Source organism: Rhinoderma darwinii, chromosome 7 (genome assembly GCF_050947455.1).
Source record: "Rhinoderma darwinii isolate aRhiDar2 chromosome 7, aRhiDar2.hap1, whole genome shotgun sequence".
In the NCBI taxonomy this organism is placed as follows: Eukaryota; Metazoa; Chordata; class Amphibia; order Anura; family Rhinodermatidae; genus Rhinoderma; species Rhinoderma darwinii.
Window position 1 is genome coordinate 17,774,133 of NC_134693.1, and position 23,406 is coordinate 17,797,538.

General features: G+C 42.9%; 1 protein-coding gene across 1 annotated transcript in view; it reads left to right on the forward strand.

The window, feature by feature from the left end:
• The window catches only part of MIGA1 (mitoguardin 1), a 35,458-nt gene extending 12,906 nt beyond the window's left edge, over positions 1-22,552 (forward strand). The window contains exons 8-16 of the mRNA XM_075832872.1: positions 2,004-2,104; positions 6,706-6,824; positions 6,914-6,986; positions 8,602-8,688; positions 10,134-10,232; positions 11,152-11,286; positions 15,567-15,620; positions 18,470-18,586; positions 19,527-22,552. Of these exons, the coding sequence (XP_075688987.1) occupies positions 2,004-2,104; positions 6,706-6,824; positions 6,914-6,986; positions 8,602-8,688; positions 10,134-10,232; positions 11,152-11,286; positions 15,567-15,620; positions 18,470-18,586; positions 19,527-19,736 (995 nt within the window). The 3' untranslated portion in view covers positions 19,737-22,552. The remainder of the gene's footprint in view (positions 1-2,003; positions 2,105-6,705; positions 6,825-6,913; positions 6,987-8,601; positions 8,689-10,133; positions 10,233-11,151; positions 11,287-15,566; positions 15,621-18,469; positions 18,587-19,526) is intronic.
• Positions 22,553-23,406: the final 854 nt, after the last annotated feature.

The following is a 23,406-nucleotide window of genomic DNA, read 5'->3' on the forward strand; positions in this document are numbered from 1 at the left end:
ATATCAATGCGTTGGCTGTGTAATGGCGGACAGGACAGGTCCTCCAGAGAGAGAGACGCTCTATGTAAGTGCTCTCCGTTCTGTTTAAGAGGTATTCTAGCCTAAAACATTTTTTAGCTATTCAGTGGATAGGAAAAAAATGCTTTACGCTGGGATAACCCTGTAAGAGATAGGGATCCGGAACAGGGTGTATGAAAATGGGTTTTCTAAACTGGACGACCCCTTAACATTACCCAAACCTGTTTAAGATGCGGGTCTATGAAGCCAAATTCATCACAATGGCGCACGCTGTATGAAAAATATGGCGCAAATTGAAAGACCCTATTCTTTTTCTCATGCCACCTCTTGGCTGGCGTGCATTACATTCATATTTTGTGCCCAAAAAATGGTGCACGCCGTTAATAAATCTAGTGCATTTTGCGGCTCCTCTTAGGCACGGCTTTTTTTTTTTTCTCGACCCTTTTTAAAGATGTTGAGGAACGTGCAAAAAGTGTCTGAAACACAATAAATTTGGCGCATGGCAAAGACGCCTTTTTTTTTTTTACACAATATGTGCTGAAATTCTGGCACATTTTAGCTTCGTGAAATGCTTATTATATCTGCTGTCAGGGGAGACCAGCAAAAGAAATGTTGAATTTTAACTTCCCCAATCCTTCTGTTGCCTGCGAGATTAGCGGTGCTAGAGGTATCTGGCAGTGACTTCTCACCGTCACCTTATGGCAATATAGGTGCAAGCTCGGGAAAGCTTCCATGTTTATGGAGATATAGCAATGTATAGACCGCTTTAGAGGTCCTGCATCCATTTTTATTTTTTTTTCCCATTTTAGGAAAAATCAGATTAATAGCACAGGCTGAGATTGGTACAGGCATGGCTTGATTTCTGGGGTTGTCGGGCAGTGTCCCTAGCAACTAGTCTGTCTTAGATTACTCCTAGCTCAGTCAAGTCTGAATTGGCACCAAGAAAGAACTGGGAGGTTTGGCATTTCTATTATTGCCATATTGAGGTTTCTCTCTTCATAGACGCTGCTCCAACCACATGACAAAGTCTTTCTAGGATCAGTGGATGACGAGGGAAACCTCTTCTACTGTAACCGCCTCCCTACTGCACATAAACTGCCTCCAAATGCTGCTGATTGGCTACTAGAACTGCAAGAGGGGCCACCGCTCACCCCACATGCAGACGTTGGAGGTGCAATTTTGTGCATACACCCCAACAGCAGGCAATGTGCTTGCTAGGCTACTAAAATTTGTCACTGCTTTCCACGCGAACACACGCATCTCCTGCGATACTCTGTGCTGCTGTGGCAATTTTCTGATGACCTTCTTCTGAATTGTTTAGTCCCTGTCCTAACTGGAGGGCAATGGAAAAAGGAAATGTTGACGATGAATAAGAAAAATATGTGCACTAACCATTTAAATTCACTGCAAAGAAAGGTCCTGGCTTGTTACACCACTGCTTTAGGTCTATAGGGGTCTACTAAAATTATATATATATATATATATATATATATAATATATATATATAATATATATATATATATATATAATTATTTTTTTTTTTTTTTATGTCTGCAGTGTAAAGAGGTTGAAGTGACAACACCTTTTTGTATTGAGCCTGTGTGACTATAACACTTTCTGGACCTGTACTCTTGCAGCTCAGTGTTATCATAGAGACTCCTGGCCTCATGGCAACTAATCAAAATCCAGTTGTCAAACACTGGTAAGAAATTAAACAAAGAAACTGATTGGCTTATATGGGCTCTAGTGTCCTCGGGATACACCTGAGCTGTCAGAGGGCAGGAGCAGGAAGTGTTGTCATGGGGACAGAAGCACAGAATCTGATCTCACCGGAGACCTTTATTTCGGCCACTGATGACCTAAGTGTAAAAGTTATATAGCTATGTTCTTGGGGTTCAGTACAAAGAAATAGTTTCATACCTACTCATTAATTATGTAGTATTAATGGATAATCTGAAATTGTTAATTCTTTGTTATTTTTGAAGATAAAGACACAGACCTCACGATGATGGATAACGGTGATGATTTTGGGATGAGAGACACGTTAAGTGTTGCTTCAAACGACTCGTTCATGTCTGCCACGGAGGTACGGAGGAGGCTTTACTGAACTTTGTGATTTGCTGTATGGCACCTATTACGTGGTTTATCATAGTCACAAAAATATACGTGGTCCGGGGATGTTCCACTACTGGAAGAAGTTATCATTTATTCTGACCTGTAAGAAGTCAGAAAATGACAATGATGGTGGTCGAGAAGCAGCGAGCCCACCCGCCTGAATGTACGGGTCCTCCCCTGCACCGATTAGTTTCTGATGTACGTTGTTGAAAATCTCGGAGAAGTTTTTAGGAATATTTATTTGGTTGGGGCTACAAAGCAATGCAATATCGTGGTCAAAATACTACTTCAGTTGCAAGCGACCTTGCGACAACATTTCTGAGACTCATGGTGGTTACTTCCGTCTTTTTTTAACCCATAAGGAATAGTTGAATTTCATTGTGACCTCAATGACCCTGATCCCCGCTGTTTGACCCCTCCAGCTGTCAGTGGGGTTCCCCTTCAATAGTGATCGCCACGCTGGCATTCAGTTTGTCGTAGAAGCAATTGTACACTGGCAGAAGAGGGCAGCACATGGTGGAATTGCTTAATTTTTATGCATTACGTTCCCTTTTTTTTTTTTTTTTTTTTATTTCTATATATTAAATGCTAACTTTTTATGTACCCCAAAAAGTTGCCTAGAAAATCTGTCAATCGTTCTGCAAAAAAGCAAGACCTGAAATCGATACAAAGTCATTAAAAAAAATAAAAATGATGGCTAACGAAATGCGGTGAGGTGAAAACGTGGGTCCACTCTGGCCATGGGCTCTGGGGAACTGCCCGAATGGTCCGTCGTCTGCTGCTTTTACTAATGGGACAAAACGGGTACATCTGACATATGCACACGACCGTAAAAAAAACTCTGTAATTGCGGACTGCAATTACCGACCCGCCTGGTTCTATTAGCCGCGGACACCTTTCCGTATCCCTACGGATGGGTGTCTGTGCCGTAGAATCGTGTCGGGGAAATATGAAGCATGTCCTACTTTTTCGTTTTTTGCGGGCCGTGATCCCATACTTTGTATGGGAGCACGGCACGAAAATACGGCCCGCGGGGTGTCGGCGGCCGCCTGTACCCGCAATCACAGGCCGTGTGCATGAGGCCAAAGGAATATTTAATCTCAAAGTGATGGCATATTGATAACATATGCCATTACTTTCTGATTGGTGAGGGTTCAATCTTTGGGAACCCACAGCCCCAAAGAAAGAAGGGGCTTTAGCACTTCGTCCCCTTCAAAGTTTTCCCTAACCCCACCCGAGAACTCTGCTGTGCAGGGAAAAAGAGTGAAGGTGCTGCAGCGCCATATCCGTGCTTTGGCCCCTTCATTCTCAGGATCGGTGGGGGTCCCGAAGTCTTAGCGATATGCCATGACTATATGGTATGGGAATAAGGCAAATTATCGGTCTCTTCTGTGTCCCTCCATGCGTATAATGTATAGCTTCCTTCCAAGCCCTGAGCAGGAATCATTGCAATGTGAGCGGGACAATAATAATCCAACCCTCGTCCTATAGACTAACAATGCAATCAAATATATGTCGCTTGAACTTGAAATCGGACCCATTTCCCTTCCACTCTCTGGATTTCTAGGAATTTTTAGAGAAAGCATTTGTTGAAGAATTCAGCTGTTCCCGAATGTTTCAGGATCTCAAAATATCTCTGTGCGAATAACTAAAGTCAAACAAAGCCGGATATACTATAGCCCCAACTGGAATTCACAACCTGCAACGTGTTGTAGATGAAAAATGAATGTTGCACTGTGGAGTTTCTTCACCTAAATTTATTTATACAAAAATCTGATTTGGGCTTCCTGCACACGACCGTAGAATCCGTCCGCAATTATGGTCCAATTCACTTTTATTGGCCACGGACACCTTCCCGTATATTTGTCCGGGCCGACGGAAGACTGCAAAAGACATGTCCTATTTTGTTCTTTTTACGGTCCGTGCTCCCATACTTTGTCTGCTTTATTAATCAGATTCTTCTAAAAAATAGTGAATAAGGTAGAGAGCCCCTATGACTGTGTGTACCCCTTCCTCCTTTTTCCCGTCTACTGCACAGGTTCGGAGATTTTGAGTTCTCCGTTTTGTACATATATTTAGGGTGGAATGAGTGAGGGGGCACCAACAACCATCATAGCCGTGATACGCTTTGGTCGGGATAACTCAATGGGTGAAATATATTAAGACTGGCTTTTCAAACATCAGTCTTGACCTAATTAACGTCGGCTGGAATTGCGCCAAATGTATTAAGTTGTGCACACCTCCTAATTTTGCTCATCTTTGACTGATTGCGACAAAAATGCTCACCTATGACTGCTATGGGCAGGTATAGTTTTGTGCCATAACTTGCACCAGAAACTGAAATCTGTCCTTCCATTGGACGAATCTTCCCTCTGGTAAGCCACACCCCATTTTTGCACCATTTTCAATAAGTGGTGAGAGACATTAAAAAGTCGCAAAATTTTTGACGTTTTTACAACTTCCGTAAATCTTATTAATATATTCTCCTGATTATGCTTGGGCTGTATTTATCGTGTCGCTCCGGCATTGTTGGCCCCCTGGCCATGATCCCTCAGCCAGTCTGACCCAATAATAATAAATACTAGCTGTAGCGCATGCTGCGATCTGTTAGGTTTCAGTTGCAAGTCACAGTTGGAGAATAGACATGGATGAGAAAAGGGGGAAGAGAAGGGGGTACCCTGCCCAGGTGGGTAGATTAATAACAAGGCTCAGGTGTTTTATGGGGTGACCACCCATAATCATAAAAAAAGACTCAAAGGGTTTGTCCCATCAGAATGGCCCCTGTCTATATGCCTTTATAAAGGTATATTGACAACATAAAGAGGGGTGCCCCCTTTATTAGCCCGAGTAGAGAGCGTCTCTCGCTCTGAAGGATTTGCTGTGTCGTGTAGTAATAAATTTCTACTGAAAATGGGGAAACGGCAGCAGATTCTCCAGCGATAACGAGTGATCGCTGAGGGATTCCCACTGGGGACAATTGTGAATGTCTTGTTCCGGACCTATGACATTTTCAGTATAGCTCCCCTAGCCCTGGCCTATAAGCTTTTGCACGGCCATACATTTAGAATTGAACGTAGCCACCGGTTTAGTATCCTAATTTAAAGGGCTTTTCCATGTGACCGGTTCCCTTTAAGAAATCCCTTCTTGTTTACCGTGCAGTATGGATCTGCGGAGATTACTCTTGGTTTCATTTGACGGATTAGCATGATGGCTGTAATCTAAACATCAGATGTTTATATGTTGCTTATTTCTGGAAAGTCCGCCAAGTCTTCAGCATGACCGGGACTCTAGACTAGAGACATAAATATTGCGAGGACGATGTCTGTATTTCTGGATGACATAAATCATAAATGTATGAGACTATGGTCAGGATATACATTCGTGCTGGAGGAGAAGCGTCCAGCAGTTTTTAGGGCTGAGATATTTCCTGTTCTATTTCCGGCAATCATGAGACTGACCATTTATATTGTGACCGCCGGTAACTGGGATTTATCCTGTACGGGGATTTTCTGGTGGTCTCTTTCTATGTCATTACAATTAGGCTATGTGCTCCCGCTGTGGTGTGATGCTGCTACTGCGCCAATTTTTTTAAAAAAGTTGTCACTAAGACTCCCACGTCGAGGTCTTCCTTGTCATGTAGGCATGACCAGAGTCGTGTGAGATTACATGACATTCTGTGCATAAGGGTGGATTCACAAGGGCTGGCAGCGTGCTGCGTAGCCAAAAAACGTACGTTTTTGACCGCAAACTGCTGAGATTCTGCAATGATGTTATTGGCCTTATTGTTTTTAACATGTTTCACATTCAAAAACCGTATTGAAAATTGTGTACCGGCCCGTGTCAATCCACCCTTTACCACGAGGAAGGAGCCCAGGAGCACGTAATGAAATATTTGTTCCCTGAGTTACATAAATGCGAACTACATTGCCCTACTGCAATGCATCTGCAATAAAGTCAATGGGTAAAAATGCAGCATGGTCCCAAAAAAAATTAGGAATAGGGTTAGTGGTGCTGCATTTGCAGCATGCCCCAAAAAATAGCGTCGTTGTTGGTGTTTGTTGTTTTTTTTTAAATGTTGGGGAAAGCTCTTCTACCTTCTTTATTGGTCTGAACTCTGTTTTTATTTTATGAAGAATTCGGTGATAAAATTCTTGCTACATGCTGCCACCACTAGAGGGAGCTCAAAATATAGTTCCCATTGAACTCAAAAATTCATCTGATCCCCTAGTGACTAGGGGGGAGAGAGCAATGTGATCGGGACATACTGCCATCTCCTGTAAGAATGGGGTTCTGCAGGAGCCCCAATTTTTTTTCCATTAAAGGCCGGTTCTCGAACCCCTAGGCTAGTGATACACTTGACAAACTCATGTGAAAATGGCTTTTTTTAGGATGTAGAGTCTGGTAAAAAGAATGCACCAGCGCAATATTTCAGATTATTAGTAAAGCTCCATATCCATATGCAAGGCCAGATTACCAGATTTTCTGGATTATTGGAATTGTTTTTACTTGTTCATGTACCTCTTCTGTAAATCTCTCTGTACTAATGCAATGAACGTGTTCTGCTCCTCACAGCTCTCAGAGCGCAGAGACATGAGGGGGTCCAGCGGCCTGCAGTCCCTCTACCACTGTCCTCTATATGAGGAAGCCATGGTCCTAGCGGAGGAGGGGAGAATATACTGCAGAGCACTGAGGTAAGCGCCCGTAGAGATGTGCTGCAGGTTGTCGCTCTATTGATCTATGTGGTTGCGTCTGATCCCATTAATTTACATTGATTCTTTAGGACCGACTTGCTGGAATGTGGAGGGGACAGCGATTTTCTTGCGAAGCTTCACTGCATTCGTCAGGCTTTTCAGGTGAATGAAACTTTTATTCAGTTTTTTGCATATTTTGTTTTGAACTTTTTCTAGTTTTTTGTATTCATATTTACTATTGCAGCCAATCATATGATTTGAGTAGGCAGAGCAGCAAGGGAGCAATGTACTGATCTTGTAGGAGGCAGTGCTGTGTCCAGGTGTTTTTAGCAGCACAGAGTATTTTAGGAGTTGGGTCTGCTGATCTTGTGGGAAGCATCCACCTAATCACGGCAGCACAGAATATTTAATGATATGAGTGTGCTGAGCTTGTGGGAGGCAACAACTTGTCCATGTAATCATAGCAGCACAGAGTATTTCAGGAGAGGAGTGTGCTGTTCTGGTGGGACACCGTAACCTGTCCATGTATTTGTAGCAGCACAAAGTATTTCAGGAGAGTAGTTTTCTGATCTAGTGGGAGGCAGCAACCTGTCCCATGTATTCAAAGCAATATTTCAGACGAGGAGTGTTATAATCTTGTGGGTGGCAATGCTCTGTCCATGTTTATGTAGCAGCACAGAGTATTTTAGGAGGGGAGTATGCTGATATTGTGGGAGGAATAACAGTCGGTTCTGAAGTCTGTGGTGCTGGATTCAAAGGCATTAGGTTGGGGCCATCTTGTGGGTGCGGACTTTGAAAATTTTGCGTGAAGTATTCCTATAATTTAGCGGACATGGGGCAGATTGTGGCATTTTCTGCATTTTAAATACATCACATCCAGTAATCCAGAAAATGTAGGATTCTCTGGCACCCTGGGGTCCACATTTCCAGGCTTTTGAGAAGTGGACTATGGGATATTTACTATCTTGTTAGGAACTTTTATATAACATTAGTATTTATCTGCATTTTTTTAATTTTATTTTTAATTAGACGCTGTGATGGATTTATTTTATATGGTATTTAACTTTTAAAGGCGATGTACACCTTTTTGAAAACTTTTTGTAATTCCTTTTTATTAAAAACGATCTTTACTTTTTGAGATACAGCTGCTTTGTATGCAGCTGTATCCGGCATTGAGACCTGAATCCGGCGGGTCTTGCGTGTCTCTCATAACTTAGATGTGATTAGTAACCGCTCGATCCTGCGTAGACACGATGGACCCGCTGACCTCGAACCCGTCAGTGCCGCTGACCTGACCAATTCAGGTCTCCGCGCTAGATACAGCTGCTCTGTATACGTGATACATTGGCCACTCACTGTACAGGAAACCGCAGCATGGCTCTTCTCAAGTGACTGGGGTTGTAGTGCATCTCCCTGCAGCCGGTGGCCAGGAGCGCTGCTGTGCAGAAAAAAACCGTCTAGCTGTCGGGCCCCCTCTGATCAGTAAGTGATGGCCTATCCTAGCGACGTCCATAACTTTCTGTGATGCAAATAACCCTTTAATGTTTCTAACAACTCTTACGGCTTTTAATAGAGACGACCAAGTTCATTTGAGTACAAGCCGCCGTGATTTATATCTCCCTTCCCCGTTCCAGAATGTTTGCTATTTTGATTACCGGTGATACGAGAACAGTCCCACCGGACACTTCTGATTTATCGCATTGGTTCACCTGAAGTAACCAGGTCACCGTGGATCCATGCCAGTCTGATTCTGCCACTGTGCCATTTCCTTTTGCAGATGATACTTTCAAAGAATGAGAACAGAGAATTTTTCATCAATGTTGGCAGAAAAGTGTTATCATCTTTGATTATCCGGACCAAAAAGGTGAAATACTACTCAAATAAAGGGTATACGTCCAGCTAGTGATATTATCAAGACACATGGCATTTAAGGGGGGAATTTATTACTAGTTGTAAGACAAGTTTATGGTAAAGAAGCAGACATGGCACAAAAGTCACAATTTTTTGCGAAAAGTTTCACCGTTTGCGCCACTCACACCCCTTCTTTAAAAATAACAAAAAGTCAAATTTTGGTGCAAATTGCGACACTTGTGCTGTTTACAACGTTTCTATGCCAGAAAACTGACAGAACTGGTAATAAATTCCCCCCCATAGAATGAATTGTACCACTTAACTCTATCTGCAGCCACCACTAGGGGGAGCTTACTGCATACTGTTTATACATTGACTTCTTCAATAATAAAACTGTATACAGTAAGCTCCTTAGCTCCCTCTAGTGTAATAAAAAGGTGGACATTAGTTTAACTGTTTGTGTTTCCCTTTTACCTCCCTAAGTGCTGATTTTGTGAAACGCAGCTGCATCGGAGGGGGCTTAAGTGGTAATTAGAGGGAGATGTTTGTTCTTATATGTCTCCTCATTGGACGAGTAATAAATGTATAGATCCATTGTCTGAGTTCACACGACGTGGTTGAAATGCATTTCTTTGCTACAAAAGTGCTCTTGTTTTTCCGCAGTTCATGGCAAAAACACATTTTGTGCACAAAGTCTAAAAAGAGAAACGTATCACCCAAATTTTGCATATACAATGAGGGTCTAGATCAGTTTTCATGGACCCGATAATAAGGATATTGGAACACATCTAGTTGTATATTGACATATTCTTGGAGAACCTCTTTAACTCCTTTCCACCCCATGACATAACATTATGTCATAACGAGTGAGTCGTTCCCGTGAATCACCGTACTATTACTTCAAGGTGATGGTGCGGGCACAGTATCTGTCCGCGCCATCATCAGCGGATGCCGGCTCTGACAGCCCGCTGTAATAGTTGGGATCGGAGGTAAGTCCAATCCTGGGCCTTTTTACCCCTTAGGTGCTGTGACCGTATCCGTACTCCCTGCAACAAAATCGTTGGGTTATCATGGCAGTCAACGACTTGACAAATGCCCCCGTGTCTGCCATGTGCATGTGCCTATGAGGCCCTGCCTGACAGGCAATAATACCCTATAATACAAAACCCCTCATATGGCTAAGTAGAGGGAAAAATAAAAAAGTTATAACTCTCCGAACAAAAAAAAATTTCTGCGTCTTGAAGGCTAAAATAGGCCACATCCTTAAGGGGTTAAACTCTATTTGCATAAATGGTGGAGGCAGCCGTTTTGCGAGCCTGTAAGTTCCGTGCTGACTAGTGACATCACTGATCTTAATCACATTTGCAGATGACATCATCTTGCTTTCAAACGTAGGTTGAGAATTATATTTTCAGAGTTCTGCAGAATGTGCATTGAATGTCCTGATGTCATTTGTAGAATCCTAGGAAGTTTGAAGACGTTTACGACGAGATGATTTGCTTTCTGAACAATCCAGACTCCTGGTCCACCATGGAAAATGAGCTATTTGAACGAGGGGTACAAACTTTTTTTTTTATTCTGTTAAAGGCCTTAGAGAAACAATCTCATTACTCTTGCATGATGCTCGCCATAGCGGCGAACTTCTGACAACCTCAAACATTTTCACACAACCTTCCACCCCCGCCATTTAACCCTCAATAGTGTTTTCTGTGTTTAAAGGGATTTTCAGGATTAAAAAAACATGTCTGCTTTCTAACACAAACAGCGCCACATCTGTCCATTGGTTGTGTCTGGTATTGCAGCTCAGCCTTATTGAAATGAATGTGCTGAGCTGCAATACCACACGCAACCTGTGAACAGGTGTGGCACTGTATCTGGAAGAAAACAGCCATGTTTTTCTAATCCTGGACAACCATTTTAACAAAGAAAGAGGGTTGCCTTAGTTTACTGTGAACCCCAGCGACTCCCTTATTCTCTATACTGGTGGTGATACCAGAAGTCAGACAGGGCATAGAACTATTATAGTCGGGGGTCCAAGTATTGTCGGACAGCCTCTTTAAGATGTTTCGGAAGAAAAACATCTAGAGGTTGAAGTCCTCCGACAGTATCTGTATGTAGGTGACCCCATGGTACTGAAAACAGAACTTACTATAGACCTCCAAAATCAAACTCATTATAAAGGTTTCTTCCACTGGTGATCCCGTTGTGTCTGGTGGCACTTAGAACCCCTCATCTCTGGTTTGGGGGTATTTTAAGGGCATTAGGTAGATGCCTCTATTTAAAGTGCACCTGTCCAGGTTATCAGATGCAAATAAACATCACTATTCAGGGTCCGCAGCATTTGATTTGAAAAAATTCTGGATGGTCCGGCAGTAAAAAGAAGTGCAGGACGATTATATTCCAGATTAGAAGAACTGTAGTGTATATTTATTTTCAGGATGTAACCGCGTTCACTTGTCCCTTCATCTACCTCCAGGTGAAGAACATGAATTTTTACGACATCTTCTTGGACTTCGTTGTGATGGATTCTTTAGAAGAATTAGAAAATCCACCTTTATCGATCCAGAATGTTGTAAAGAACCGCTGGTTAAACTCCTCCTTCAAAGAAACGGTAAGTCGTCTCTATTTTTAGGATGCCATTAACGGTGTCGGGAAATAATTACTGATAGGAGCCTTGTCAGCCCAAGTATGGAAGTGGCTGCAGATAACGTATCTGGGTATTGTTCTGTCCGTCCTGGCAGGGAGCTGTCAACGCAAAGTATGACCTAGTGCAGAGCAGCCTTATAAACGCTTATAGCAGCCCAAGCTTCTGTGGGGCCGGTCTGCATGATGGGAATTGTAGTTCCTTAACAGCTGGACACCCATTAAATGCATGCTGCCATTGTCCTATAACCTCCATTATACCGTTCATGTGGTCAGATGTGTGGTGGGGTCTTCAGAGTATTTGCCCTTCATACTCAAATCACTTAGTCGTCTAGTTACAGAATTAGATGACCCACTGTTCAAAGGTGTTCTCTGCTTTGGACAATCCCTACTTGTTAGAAGGGTCCATTGACAATAGACAGATCAGTGTCCCCCTGCTGGGACTCCCAGTGATCGGCTGTAATCTGTAGGGAAACCTGGCAGTAAGTGTTCAATTCCCCTGCAGCGCCACCACAGGTGAAATTAAGCATTACACTCCAGATCAAGAGAGGCTCTTTGTAATTCTCTAACATCCTGGACAATAGATGAGGATCTGGAACAGAGGACCCCCTCTATTAACTCAGAATTCCCTAATGGGGTGTAGGAAAATGGGTTTTCTAAGCTAGACAACCCCTTTAAAGGGAACCTATAATTATCTTCTAAGTCGGCTCTGTACCTTTTAGTATTCCATTTTTTAGTGTTCCCGTGTCGTATGCTAATGAGCATAAGAGTCATATCTTCATTCCTCCAGCCTTTCTGAGTTAACCCCGCCTCCTTTTGATTGACAGCCCCTCGCCTCCCCCCCTCCCCAGCACTCATGAAATCCTGCGCTTGCGCATCAATGTTCTGGTGCGTGCGCACAACGGGACACCATAGCGGCACATGTGCAGTAACTAGATTTGAGGTCCGGACCAAGCAGGGAAGGGTATCGGACCATACATGGAGGGTGTATTCGCGCGATCTCAAACGAGATTTTGGCATTCAGAGTGGGCCAGTTTTCAGCAGTGGGCGGGCATAAGAAGAGGATAGAATGAGACTGACGAATTATTACCATGAAAGGCGCGAAATGTTTGCAGACCGTTATTTATGGTTGGATAAGGAGTTTAGGAGAGGGGATAACGGGAATAAACTTTTGACTGCAGTGGCCAGCGAGGGGTGAGTAGAGTTTAATAGGTAAAATTCTGGTGACCGGTTCCCTTTAAGGTTAGTTTCCAAAGATTTAAACCGAAATTGCTCCGGGTCCAGAACAAAGCCTACTACATTTTGTTTGTTAAAACTCCCATGTCTTCACTTTCTTTGGCTTCTGCGACATTGATTTCTATTGAAACTCCAGTAGGAGGAGAAGCTAGCTACTTCCTGTCTAACAGAAAACTGTCCTTGTTCCCTTCGTAACCAATCCCAGTGCAGCTCTCATTTTAACAGATCTGAGCTCTAATTAAATGCTTTGTTTTTCTGTTTGGGTGTATTTACTTATATTATTTGTGTTCGACTATTTTATTTTTGCCTGAGCCAGAAAAATTGCGCAATTTGTGCACCTGTCTGACATCTATGGCCGGACAAATAAACGTTACAGCGCTTCTCGATCTGTCTCGAAGAGCTATCCAGCTGATGTCATCAGACACAAAATTGACCAGAGGAAATTATGGGGACATAATTGTCATCCGTTTCTGGGCATATGGGAACGGGCCCTTAGACAGTGTTGCTAAATGAGGCCCTGTCATGAGGGGGATATTCCAAAATCGTCTAGTTGGAAAGCTCTCCTTGTTGACATATTAACCAATCACAGTGCAGCTTTCATTTTCCCAGTACAATGTAAAAAATGGCATCTGCACTGTGATTGGTTGCTATGTTTTGAATAATGGTGCTCAATTGCATATTGGAAACCTGCAGAACTTTTTATTATACAATGAATAAATTCTATATACATAATTAAGAAAGTTTGCCGGTGTTTTCTTCTGGCACCGCATGCTGCAAAAGAACAAAAAAATACTAATAATCCCAAACAGAACACACCCCTCCCCCACACCAGGGCGCGCACACACACCCAGACTAGCAGTCCCCTATGATCCCTGCGGTATTATTTGTATACACCACAAGCAAGGAGTTGCGGTCACGCTGCAGCCCTGTTGTATTGTAATCTAGTAGCAATTAACGTGGAAAAGATGAAGAGATGCAGCGGTGACAAAGGCAGAATAATGAAAACCGGTCCGTGCTGTGAACAATAACGTATCCGCCTTCTCTATCCTTACATTACAGTTTCGAGTCCATATTTGGGCAAATTACTGAGCCTGACTAAACTATTTCATGTTTGGCATCCGAAACTTAAAAAAAAAAAAAAAAAGTATCATATGGCTTTCTCCACATTCCTGTATTTTCCATTGGAATGATCTTCTTGGTTCTAATGCGCTCGGTTTGGCACAGGATCCCATACAACAGAAGCAGCAGAATGCAGAACGTACAAGCCGAGCAGCGGAGAGAAGCGGCAGTCACATCTGCCGGACCGGTGTGTTCAATTATCAGGAGTCACAATGGCTTCTCCCGTTCTCTCCAAGAGTGTTAGGACCGAATCTGACTCCACTTAATGTGAACCTCTTAATAATAGTCATCCGATTATGTTAGGGAATTGCATTGTGAGCAGTTGTCTATTATGTTATTATTGGAATTTCCTTAGAGTGTGCAGGGAATGCCATTAGTGGCAGCCTGTATTCTGCTTGTGCTGATGGGTATCACGACAACCCACCAGCAGTGAAGAATTTGTTTTTTTACTCGCAGCCCCTATAGAATTACTATTGGAATCGCCTATACGCTTAAGGGGGCATTTATTTACCAGTGTAATGAATATTGCCACGTTGCCCCGGATAATTGCTGTAGAAAACCAGCAACCGTATGTAAACGATACCCTGCAGGTAAAGGTTGAACACCTGTCATCAGTCCAGTGGTCACCTGATAAATCACGTGACCACATCATTTGTACACTAAGGCCACATGCACACGATGCGTATTACGTTCAGATTTGCAGCACGTATTTTCACGCGCTGCGTATTTTAAAATCTGCAGCATGTCCATTTATATTGCATTTCCATGTAAGAATTGAATCTGACAAGTTTATATTAAAAAAAATAATCAAAATCCGCAGCATAAAACGGCACCTATTTCCGCATCAAAATGTAAAAACCGCACCTGAAAACGCACCATGAAGTGATTATATCACGTGTGCGCTGAACGTTACTTCTGATGGACGAATTATTTCATTCTGGCTGAAGGGATTCCCATAATGATGAGGATTACATTACACGGTATATAGAGGAGCCGGGGATATAGCACTCTGTGTCAGAAAACGGGAGCCCCGACCTCTATAGAGATATATAGTAAAATCAATCAACACTGAAGTTAGGACTTCTCTACGTGGCCCCATGATTTCTGCATACGACCCTGGTCTGTAGCATTGCCTCCACATTCACAGCTTGTGACAGGTGAAAAATTGAGACGGTCAGGTCTCTCTGCAGCTCAAGCAAGAAATTTTGGGGAGGAGGGGGTCCTTAAGTTCTATTAAGTGATCACACTACAGCAGTGCCTATTTTATTACCTAACCCCATACAGTTTGGAATCCAGATCTCTAGTGTTGTCAACAGTCTAGCAAGTTAAAGGGGTATTCCCATGTTAGAAAGTGTTTTTCCCCTTTAATGTTTTTCCCTGCACAGCCCGGCCACCCGCTCTGCGGAGAACTACAACACGGACCCATTCAAGTGAGTGACAGGTGACCGGTAGCATTATTGTGCAGGCAAAACTTAGAAGGGGGACGCAGAGCTAAATCTTCCCATTACTTTATAAGATGGGAGTAACCCTTTAACAGCCAAGTAAGTCGACTATTTGGCAGGAGGCCAGCAGCTATTAGAACAAAGCTCAGTTATAGTATGAAGCAGGGAATGGTTTGTATACAGCTCGATAAGGTAGAGGCCATAGGTAGTTTAGGGTGTGTTCACATCAGCGTTCGTTTCCGCTGACGGGTTCCGTCAGCTCCCTTTTTTTTTTTTTACAGAGTGATGGTATTTTACTCTAGATAGATCTGTCTTAATTACTTTTTGGGTGTTTTCTTTTTTTTTTTTTTCCTGTAATTTGTTTGTTTGTAATTAACACTTCTTTATATTTAGTTTTATTGTTTTTCCAGTTGTTCCATTCAGTTGTATTTGTCACTCTCCTTGTCCCCAGGCTGTCACCTCCAGCTGTTGGTCCGTTCTCAAGCAAAAGAAACAACAGATGAAGGTGAGCAGCCGTTTCGGCGATGATTTTGAGACATTTGCAGTTCTGCTCACTGCGGTTATTGGACTGACTATTGAACTTCACTGAGGATCCTCCAAAGGGCCCTAAACACCAGGGGCCACTTGTATCATTTTATTATGATCAACACATGAGGAAAGCGTCTCTAATGCATACTGACATCCCTGATAACTAGTCTAGTAGACAATTGTGAATTTTCCGGGCCACTTCTGCTGCTTTTTAGTATTTTTAATGGGGCCAGAATAGCAATTGGGACGCGAGAGCGACCACATGCTTCCCCGCTGCATACAGCAGGCCGCCATTCTCAATCACTCTACTAGTATCATTCTTGTTCTCAGCTGTTACCTGACCACGATCCATCTGTTGTCTCCATCAGCCTCATATATCAACAGTCTGTTGCTGATTATAAGCTGACTTATTTAAAGGGACAGTAAACCCAAAGTTTATCTCCAGAGCAAATGGAGAAAAGACAGTGTCAAGTCCTAATCAGTGTGTATTATGACAAGTTCTCCAATTTTCAAATATGTTTTGTTTTTTGATTCCTCACCATTTTCAGCTTATCTGCTTGCTGTCAGTGAATGAGAGAATCTTGTTTTATATATATAGAGTATTAAAACCTGTACACACTTAATACTTTCACAAGTGACGATCTGTTATAATTGTATCCAGTCTAGGCAATCCGTCTGAACTCCAGAGTGATACAGTGTAGCTATCGGGACACAATATACATTTGTGTTGCAGTTGCGTTTAGCTGACAAAGGATTGTCTAGACTCCATAGAATTGCAGCAAACCCTCAGCTGTGAGAAGTATTCACTCTGTGAGGGGCTTTACCTTTTATGACGTTGAAAATGGTAAGAAATTGAAACAAAAGGCATTTTAGAAATTTGCATGACTTTTGATTGTGCCGTGATTTTGGGGACATTCTTGCTGATGCCATCAGGTTGACAATGTTGAGTCCGTTCAGATAGCGGTTGTCTCATGTGCTGCGTATAATTGTGGTAACTGGAGAACCTCAACAAACACTTGGATCTTGCCGTGAATAAGAGGCAGCTGAAAGGGATTTCATGTCCCGAGATTTCTGCCAAAGACGGCAGGAAATGAGAGCCACAAATTACACCTGACTGACTCCTGAAGGGTTTTCCGATGAATGTGGTTTCCCGTGTGGGGTGTAATATTTACTTGTTGCAGAATTCTTGAAATCTATGCGTGTCTGCCATCCCTGTGTGTATGGACAGGAGCTATGGTCAGTGGGATGTATTAGTGCACCTATGACCTCCAACACCGGCTTCTTAGCCTACAAACCCCAGGTCCCCTCACTTCTTCATATCCGTCCCGGGTGCTGGTATATCCTCTTGTTCTAGATTACCCAACTTCGACATAATAATTGCTTTACAATCTTCAGGGTAAGGAGATCGTAGATGGGGGTAGAAGCTGTTCATCCGGTAGAGTGGGGAAAGCATGGTTGTTTTAGGGTGTAAGCTTTTCTGAAGAGGTGGGTTTTCAGGTCGCTTTTGAAGGTTTGGTTGGTGGGAGATCGTCTGATGTTATGGGGTAGAAAGTTCCAGAGTACTGGGAGAAATCTTGGAGACGACGATGTGAGGAAATTAGAGCGCGAAGCAGAATGTCTTGTTCGGGACGGAGATTATGCGGACGTAGGTCTTGAGAGATTGGGGCAGAGATGAATGGTGGGGACATGTTATGGGCAGCCTTGTATGTCATTGTTAATATTTTGAACTGAATTCGCTGGGCAATTGGTAGACCGTGAAGGGATTGACAGAGGTATATATAAAATAAGGTGAGAGGTAGATTAACCTGGCAGCGAAGTTGAGGGTGGATTGGAGGGGTGCGAGAGTGTTAGATGGGAGGCCACAGAGAAGGATGTTGCAGTAGTCTAGACGGGAAATGATGAGGGCATGTACTAGTTTTTTTTTTTTTTGTCGACTCGAGGTCAAGAAACGAGCGGATTCAAGAAATATTTTTGTTGTAAGGGATTGGATGTGCGGTTTGAAAGACAGGACAGAATCGAAGGTTATACTGAGGCAGCGGAGTTGTAAGTTGGGTAAAGTGTGGAGCCAGTAACTGATTTTATGGTTGTGGTAAGAGGGTTGAGTGAGAAGGGCTAAAGATGATGAATTCAGTTTTCTCTATGTTGAGTTTAAGGAAGCAGGAAAAGAAGGATTTAGCTGTTAGATATTCTGGAAAAAAAGAGCGGTGCCGGAGAGGAACATTTGTGAGTCGTCCGCATAGAAGTGGTACTGAAAGCCATAGGATATTATGAGCTGTCCCAGGCCGAAGGTGTAGCTGGAGAAGACCAGGAGTCCCAGGACCCCAAGAGGTCTGTGATACCAAAACTTAAAAGAATTGTAAACCGGGGGGAGCGGTCGACTGCTTCTAGGACAGGTCTAGATGATGGAGTTCGGAGTAATGTTGTGAGGTTTTCTCCGTTAAAAGATCATCAGTCACTTTGGTTGGGGCCGTTTCAGTAGAGTGGTGGGGTCAGAATTTAGATTGTAGATGTTCGAAAAGAGTTGGATTAGAGCTGGGAGAATAGTTTAAGGTAGCGGCGGCACCGGAGGACAGAGTAGGGAGTTAAGTTGAATAATTGTTTGGGGTTGTGGGACAGAGAAGATATGACCAATCACTGGAAACGCTGCACAAAACAAGTTCTAGGCGACAGGTTAATCTTCTACCTGTAGGTGACTTTTTATTGTACTGCGATTTGTGCACCTTCCTGCAACTTTTACCAAAATGATTGAATTCTATGATTTCCGTTTATCATGATTTTATCACTACGACTACTACCAATGATTGTAACTGTCGTCTTTACTTTCAGTCACCAGATGGATTTTTTGCTCATTTCTACGCCGTCTGTGAGCAGATTTGTCCAGTTTTGGCCTGGGGATTCCTTGCACCCAAAAATTCACTACATGAGCTGTGCTGCTGTTATAAGGTAGTGTATAGGTCTGCACTGTTACTAACTAACTAGCTGTAAATATGATCCTGAGTTTTCCCTTCTCTTAGGCCCTATTGATACGAGCTCAGTACACGTTTAAGTCAATGGGACAATTCACATGTTCGATTTTCCGCACGCACTGTTGGTCCGTGCAGAAATAATCGCAGCACGCACTTGTTTGGTTCCGTTCTCCCCCCTGGATTTTACTTATTCAAGTCAATGGATCCGTGAAAAAATCGAACAGTATCTGAGTGCAGTTTGTTTTTCACGTGCGGGTTGCTAGGAAAAGCTAAAAAGAAAGCAGGAACGCACGTGAAAAACCGTTGATAACTGATATGGACGTATAAAACTTTCGAATGGAACGCACTCGGACACAATACTGATTCAACCCATATGGCAAAACATCAGTTTTTTTCCTGATAAAACACAGATGCGTTTTACAACACTTGTCTGAATGGGGCCTTAGGTTGTTAAAACGAAGAAAAATTGTTTTTTTTTATCTGTTTCTAGTAAAGACGGGTGACGACCCATATGGCAGCCCTTTAAGGGTATGTTCACACGTCTTAACAAATTACGTCTGAAATTACGGAGCTGTTTTCAGGCGAAAACAGCTCCTGAATTTGACGTTTTTGCAAGTGCACGCGTTTTTCGCGGTGTCCTTTACGGACGTAATTGGAGCAGTTTTCAATGGAGTCAATGAAAAACTGCACCAATTACGTCCCAAGAAGTGAAATCCACTTCTTTGAGGTGGCCGTCTTTTTACGCGCCGTCTTTTGACAGCAGCGCGTAAAAAAAAAAAAAAGCCCGTCTGCACAGAACATCGTAAGACCCATTGAATACAATGTTCTTTATTTTACGGGGAAAGTCGTATATATGAATTTTAGATTCGCTAATCCTCTTTCAAGCTGATTTTTTTTTTTTTTTCTCGTATATACAGGATGAAGTCTTGCACTTTCTTAAAGACCTCTTTGACTTGGAGAAGGTTCGCTATTCGAGTGTGGAAAGTTTGTCGGAAGACATTTTGCAGAGTATCCATCAGCGCATCGAGTCGCTTGGGCTGTACGTGGGACCAGACTCTGTGAAGGCGACATGTGTCCTGTCACATAGATATAAGTCTGTGAAAAATGATCACTTAAATCACATCTAAGGAGCTCCCGTGGTCTGCACACCTGTCGGCTGCCATTGTGTGAACCCAACTACAAATTATAAAACGGCAGGCCTCGTTTTTATGAAGAATAAACACTTGTTACTAGTTTGTGCTGAATTAATGCATTCTCTAAATGGCTGCCGCCAGTGTGTCCAGGTGACTGGTGCCCTTTTAAGAGATTCTCACCCACAAACATTCATGGCATATTCATAGGATAAGTCCCAGTAGTGGGACTCCCACCAATCCTGAGAATGGGGGTCCCATATTTGCAATGAAAGATGGAGTGAATACATGAACACTATCTTCTATTCTCTATAGGCGATATGGAAACAAGTAATTTTTTGTATCTCCCATAAAGTATAATAGAAAGTGCCCAGGCATGTGCAGCCACCTCTCCCCTGCAAATCGTGGGCAGAGTACCCATTTTCTCAGGATCGGTGAGGGTCTTCAACCACTGGGATCTTTCCCACTCTCCCAATGTCTTGCCTAATCTACTCAAAAAAACGAGTTCCTTTACTTACTGTAAAAATAGGCCTCCCATATGAAATACTTGGATTTTTACACCCACGCGATTGTTGCCACATTTTTGTAAACTTTTTGTGTTCCTTAGTTTGGAACATGACTGTCCAAAGTTCCTGGACTGTTTGTGCTCGATGCCAGTTTGTCATAAAATTGCCCAGTCCGTTACTTTTACTTTCTGGGGCTAATTTTGCACCCCTCTGCCTTTACACTTTCAGCTGGCAACCTATGTGCAGGGGAGAACGACTGGAAACCGTGGCTCGGGCATTTTGTTGATGGTGCAACAGCAGTTTATCAGTGGAGACTGTTGGATCTCAAGCACTGGGCCTGAAGACACACCAGAGAGAACTTGGGTATTTTTGGCCATTTCTCTGAGATCCAGCACTCCTCACTGGTAAACTTACACGTCGTCACCACCTCCTGACGTGGTACCAGGGCAATGATGGGGAACTTGTACCTATGTGGAATTTTCAACGATTTGGCACTATGTTGACCTCCATTAGAATTTTACTGTTTGTAAAAAAAAATCTTTACAATGATGAGTTGTAATATTTGTGTCTTCAGAGGGAAATGTAGTGCCTGTAGGAGAAATCCCCCCCCCAAAAAAAAAAAGATCGACAATTCTGTCGTGATCTGGTTCTTTCGAAATGTTGATGGAAAGTTGTGAATTTTCCGCAAAAAAATAGTTTACATATTTACTTGACGCATATTCCCTCACAGTGGAGGCCGACATTTTGAGGGGTTTTGTGCCTCGGTGGTTTCCCAAACTCCTACATCAGGGGTCAGCAGCCTTCGGCACTCCAGCGGTTGCGAAGCTACAACGCCCATCATGCCCTGATAGCCAAAGGCTGTTAGGGCATGCTGGGAATTGTAGTTTTACAACCGCTGGAGTGCCGAAGGTTGCTGACCCCTGTCCTAAATATTTAGTTTGCATCCTTTGTATTAGTCCACCCTATAACTGGCTGCGTCCATTGTGTGAGGTCACCAGATGTGTTTTATGTTTTGGCCTTACATCTACTGGGGTACGTGGTGGAATGCGGGGTTCTAACTACGCCTTGTAAACATCGGTTTACTTGGTGCTCAGGGAGGTTGTCATGGACAATAAGATTAAGACTTGCTGTTTACATGAAAGCTAAGCAGCTTCAGCCCTCCAGCTCTTGTACTACAGTCCCAGCATCCATGCGGCTTCAAGGTCATGCAGGGCGCTGTCTGTCAAGCAAGGCTGGAGAGCTGCAGGTTGGCTCGGCCTGGTTTACATGTTGCGTATATACACTGTGTAAATATGTATGTATGTGGTTGATATGGTATTATTGCACTTTATGGCACACGGCCTGGCAGTGAGACCCCCTGTTTATTATGGGTCTGCTGCATATTATTATTAATGTTACACCTCTGTTACTATCCTATGTTAGGTAGATTTGGACCAGTATACGTCAGGCAACGAGCTATAAAATGACGAGGCTCCCAGGACAACCTCCATGCTTTTAAGTTTATTATAAAAAGAAATATTGTCCAAAGGCTGAAATCTGGAAGTTGTAATATTGACCCTGTACTGATTCCTCTTCTCTACGCCACTCGTGGAGCGTCAGGGGGTCACATCAAGATGTCTCATCCATGAAGTATAATCGCGCCTATTCTTCAACATAGGATCTCTTGGAAGTAGGGGAACCCTTGCTGGATGGGGCGTCCATGGCGTTCTCTTATACAACTAAAACACCAGTCCCCACCGTGCTAGATCCACAGTTAACGCAGAGCGACCAAATCACGACAGGGTGTAATTTACTAATCCGACCAATCCTAGCCTGCTAGGCACCGTTTTCTTAAAGCATAGGATCCCATTAAGCACCTTACAATTTTTGTTCGGTTCATTGTAAATAAAGGTTATTGACACAAACACTATTAGGTGAGTGCACATGGCAACCAATCACAGCACAGCTTTCATCTTTCCACAGCTGTTTAAGATATAAAAGCTGAGCTCTGATTGGTTGCCATGGACAACAAGGCCCATTTTTCTGTCAGACGGTTTTGATAAATCAGGGTTCGAATAAACTTTATTAACAATCAGTCTTACAACACATTTGAACATATCTTTGGTTCCTCGAGGTTAACGTGATGCATGTACATAAACATGTACGCTGTGTTCTTAGCTGGGGCCTCCGTTTATTAATTTGCGGTCATGAAATGTACAGTCCTGAAAATGGCTGCCTTCATAAAATATAAGCAACTGGTCAACAGTAATGCTCTAACACTAAAGATGCATAATAATATACACAATAAACTTTACAATGTTCACTTTCTTATTATCTGTTATTACGACTAGAAACATAAAATAATGACATCTGAGGAATACTGACGGACTGCAGACCTCCGTAATAGTAGCATCTAATAAAGATATACATCATTGGTTTGCAGCCTAAGGTGGCGTTGGTCAGGTCATGCTGGGAGTTGTAGTTTTGCGACAGCTGTTGGGCATTAGACAATACGGCATATAGTACGTAATGCACTGTAATAGCTATATAATGTGCCGGATAACCCCAGTCTAATGGTAGCAGTGATGTCATGTATATAATATTATAACGCAGTACCGTATTATAGGATCTGCTGCTGTGTAAAACATTTCTTGTAACCGCAGATCAATATTTATCAAATGGTCAAAGGAGTCCGGTTTTAATACCACATCTTATTTCAAACAATTGTATGTTTAAAAGGGGTAGTCTATAAAAATACTCTTTAATACTCTATAATGGCAGCCATCACGGTTGTCACTCATCTAAAGCGCTTTCCTCATCATAGATAACCACCACATATTTTGGCAGCTGGAAGCCCTAGCCGGCTCGACGTTGTAGTATTGTATGGTTGCCATATAGATACGTGGACGTCCCTGTAATACCGGAATGGCCCGAGTCCGTCAGAGTTAGGGTATGTGCTAACGTGTTTTCAGGCGTATTTCGGGGCGTTTACGCCTCAAAAAATGGAAGCAGAACGCCTACAAACATCTGCCCATTGATTTCAATGGGAAATACGGCGTTTTGTTCCGACAGGGCGTTGTTTTACGCCTCATTTTCAAAAAACGGCATGTAAAAAGACGCCCACGAAAAAGAAGTGCATGTCACTTCTTGAGCCGTTTTTGGGGCCGTTTTTCATTGACTAT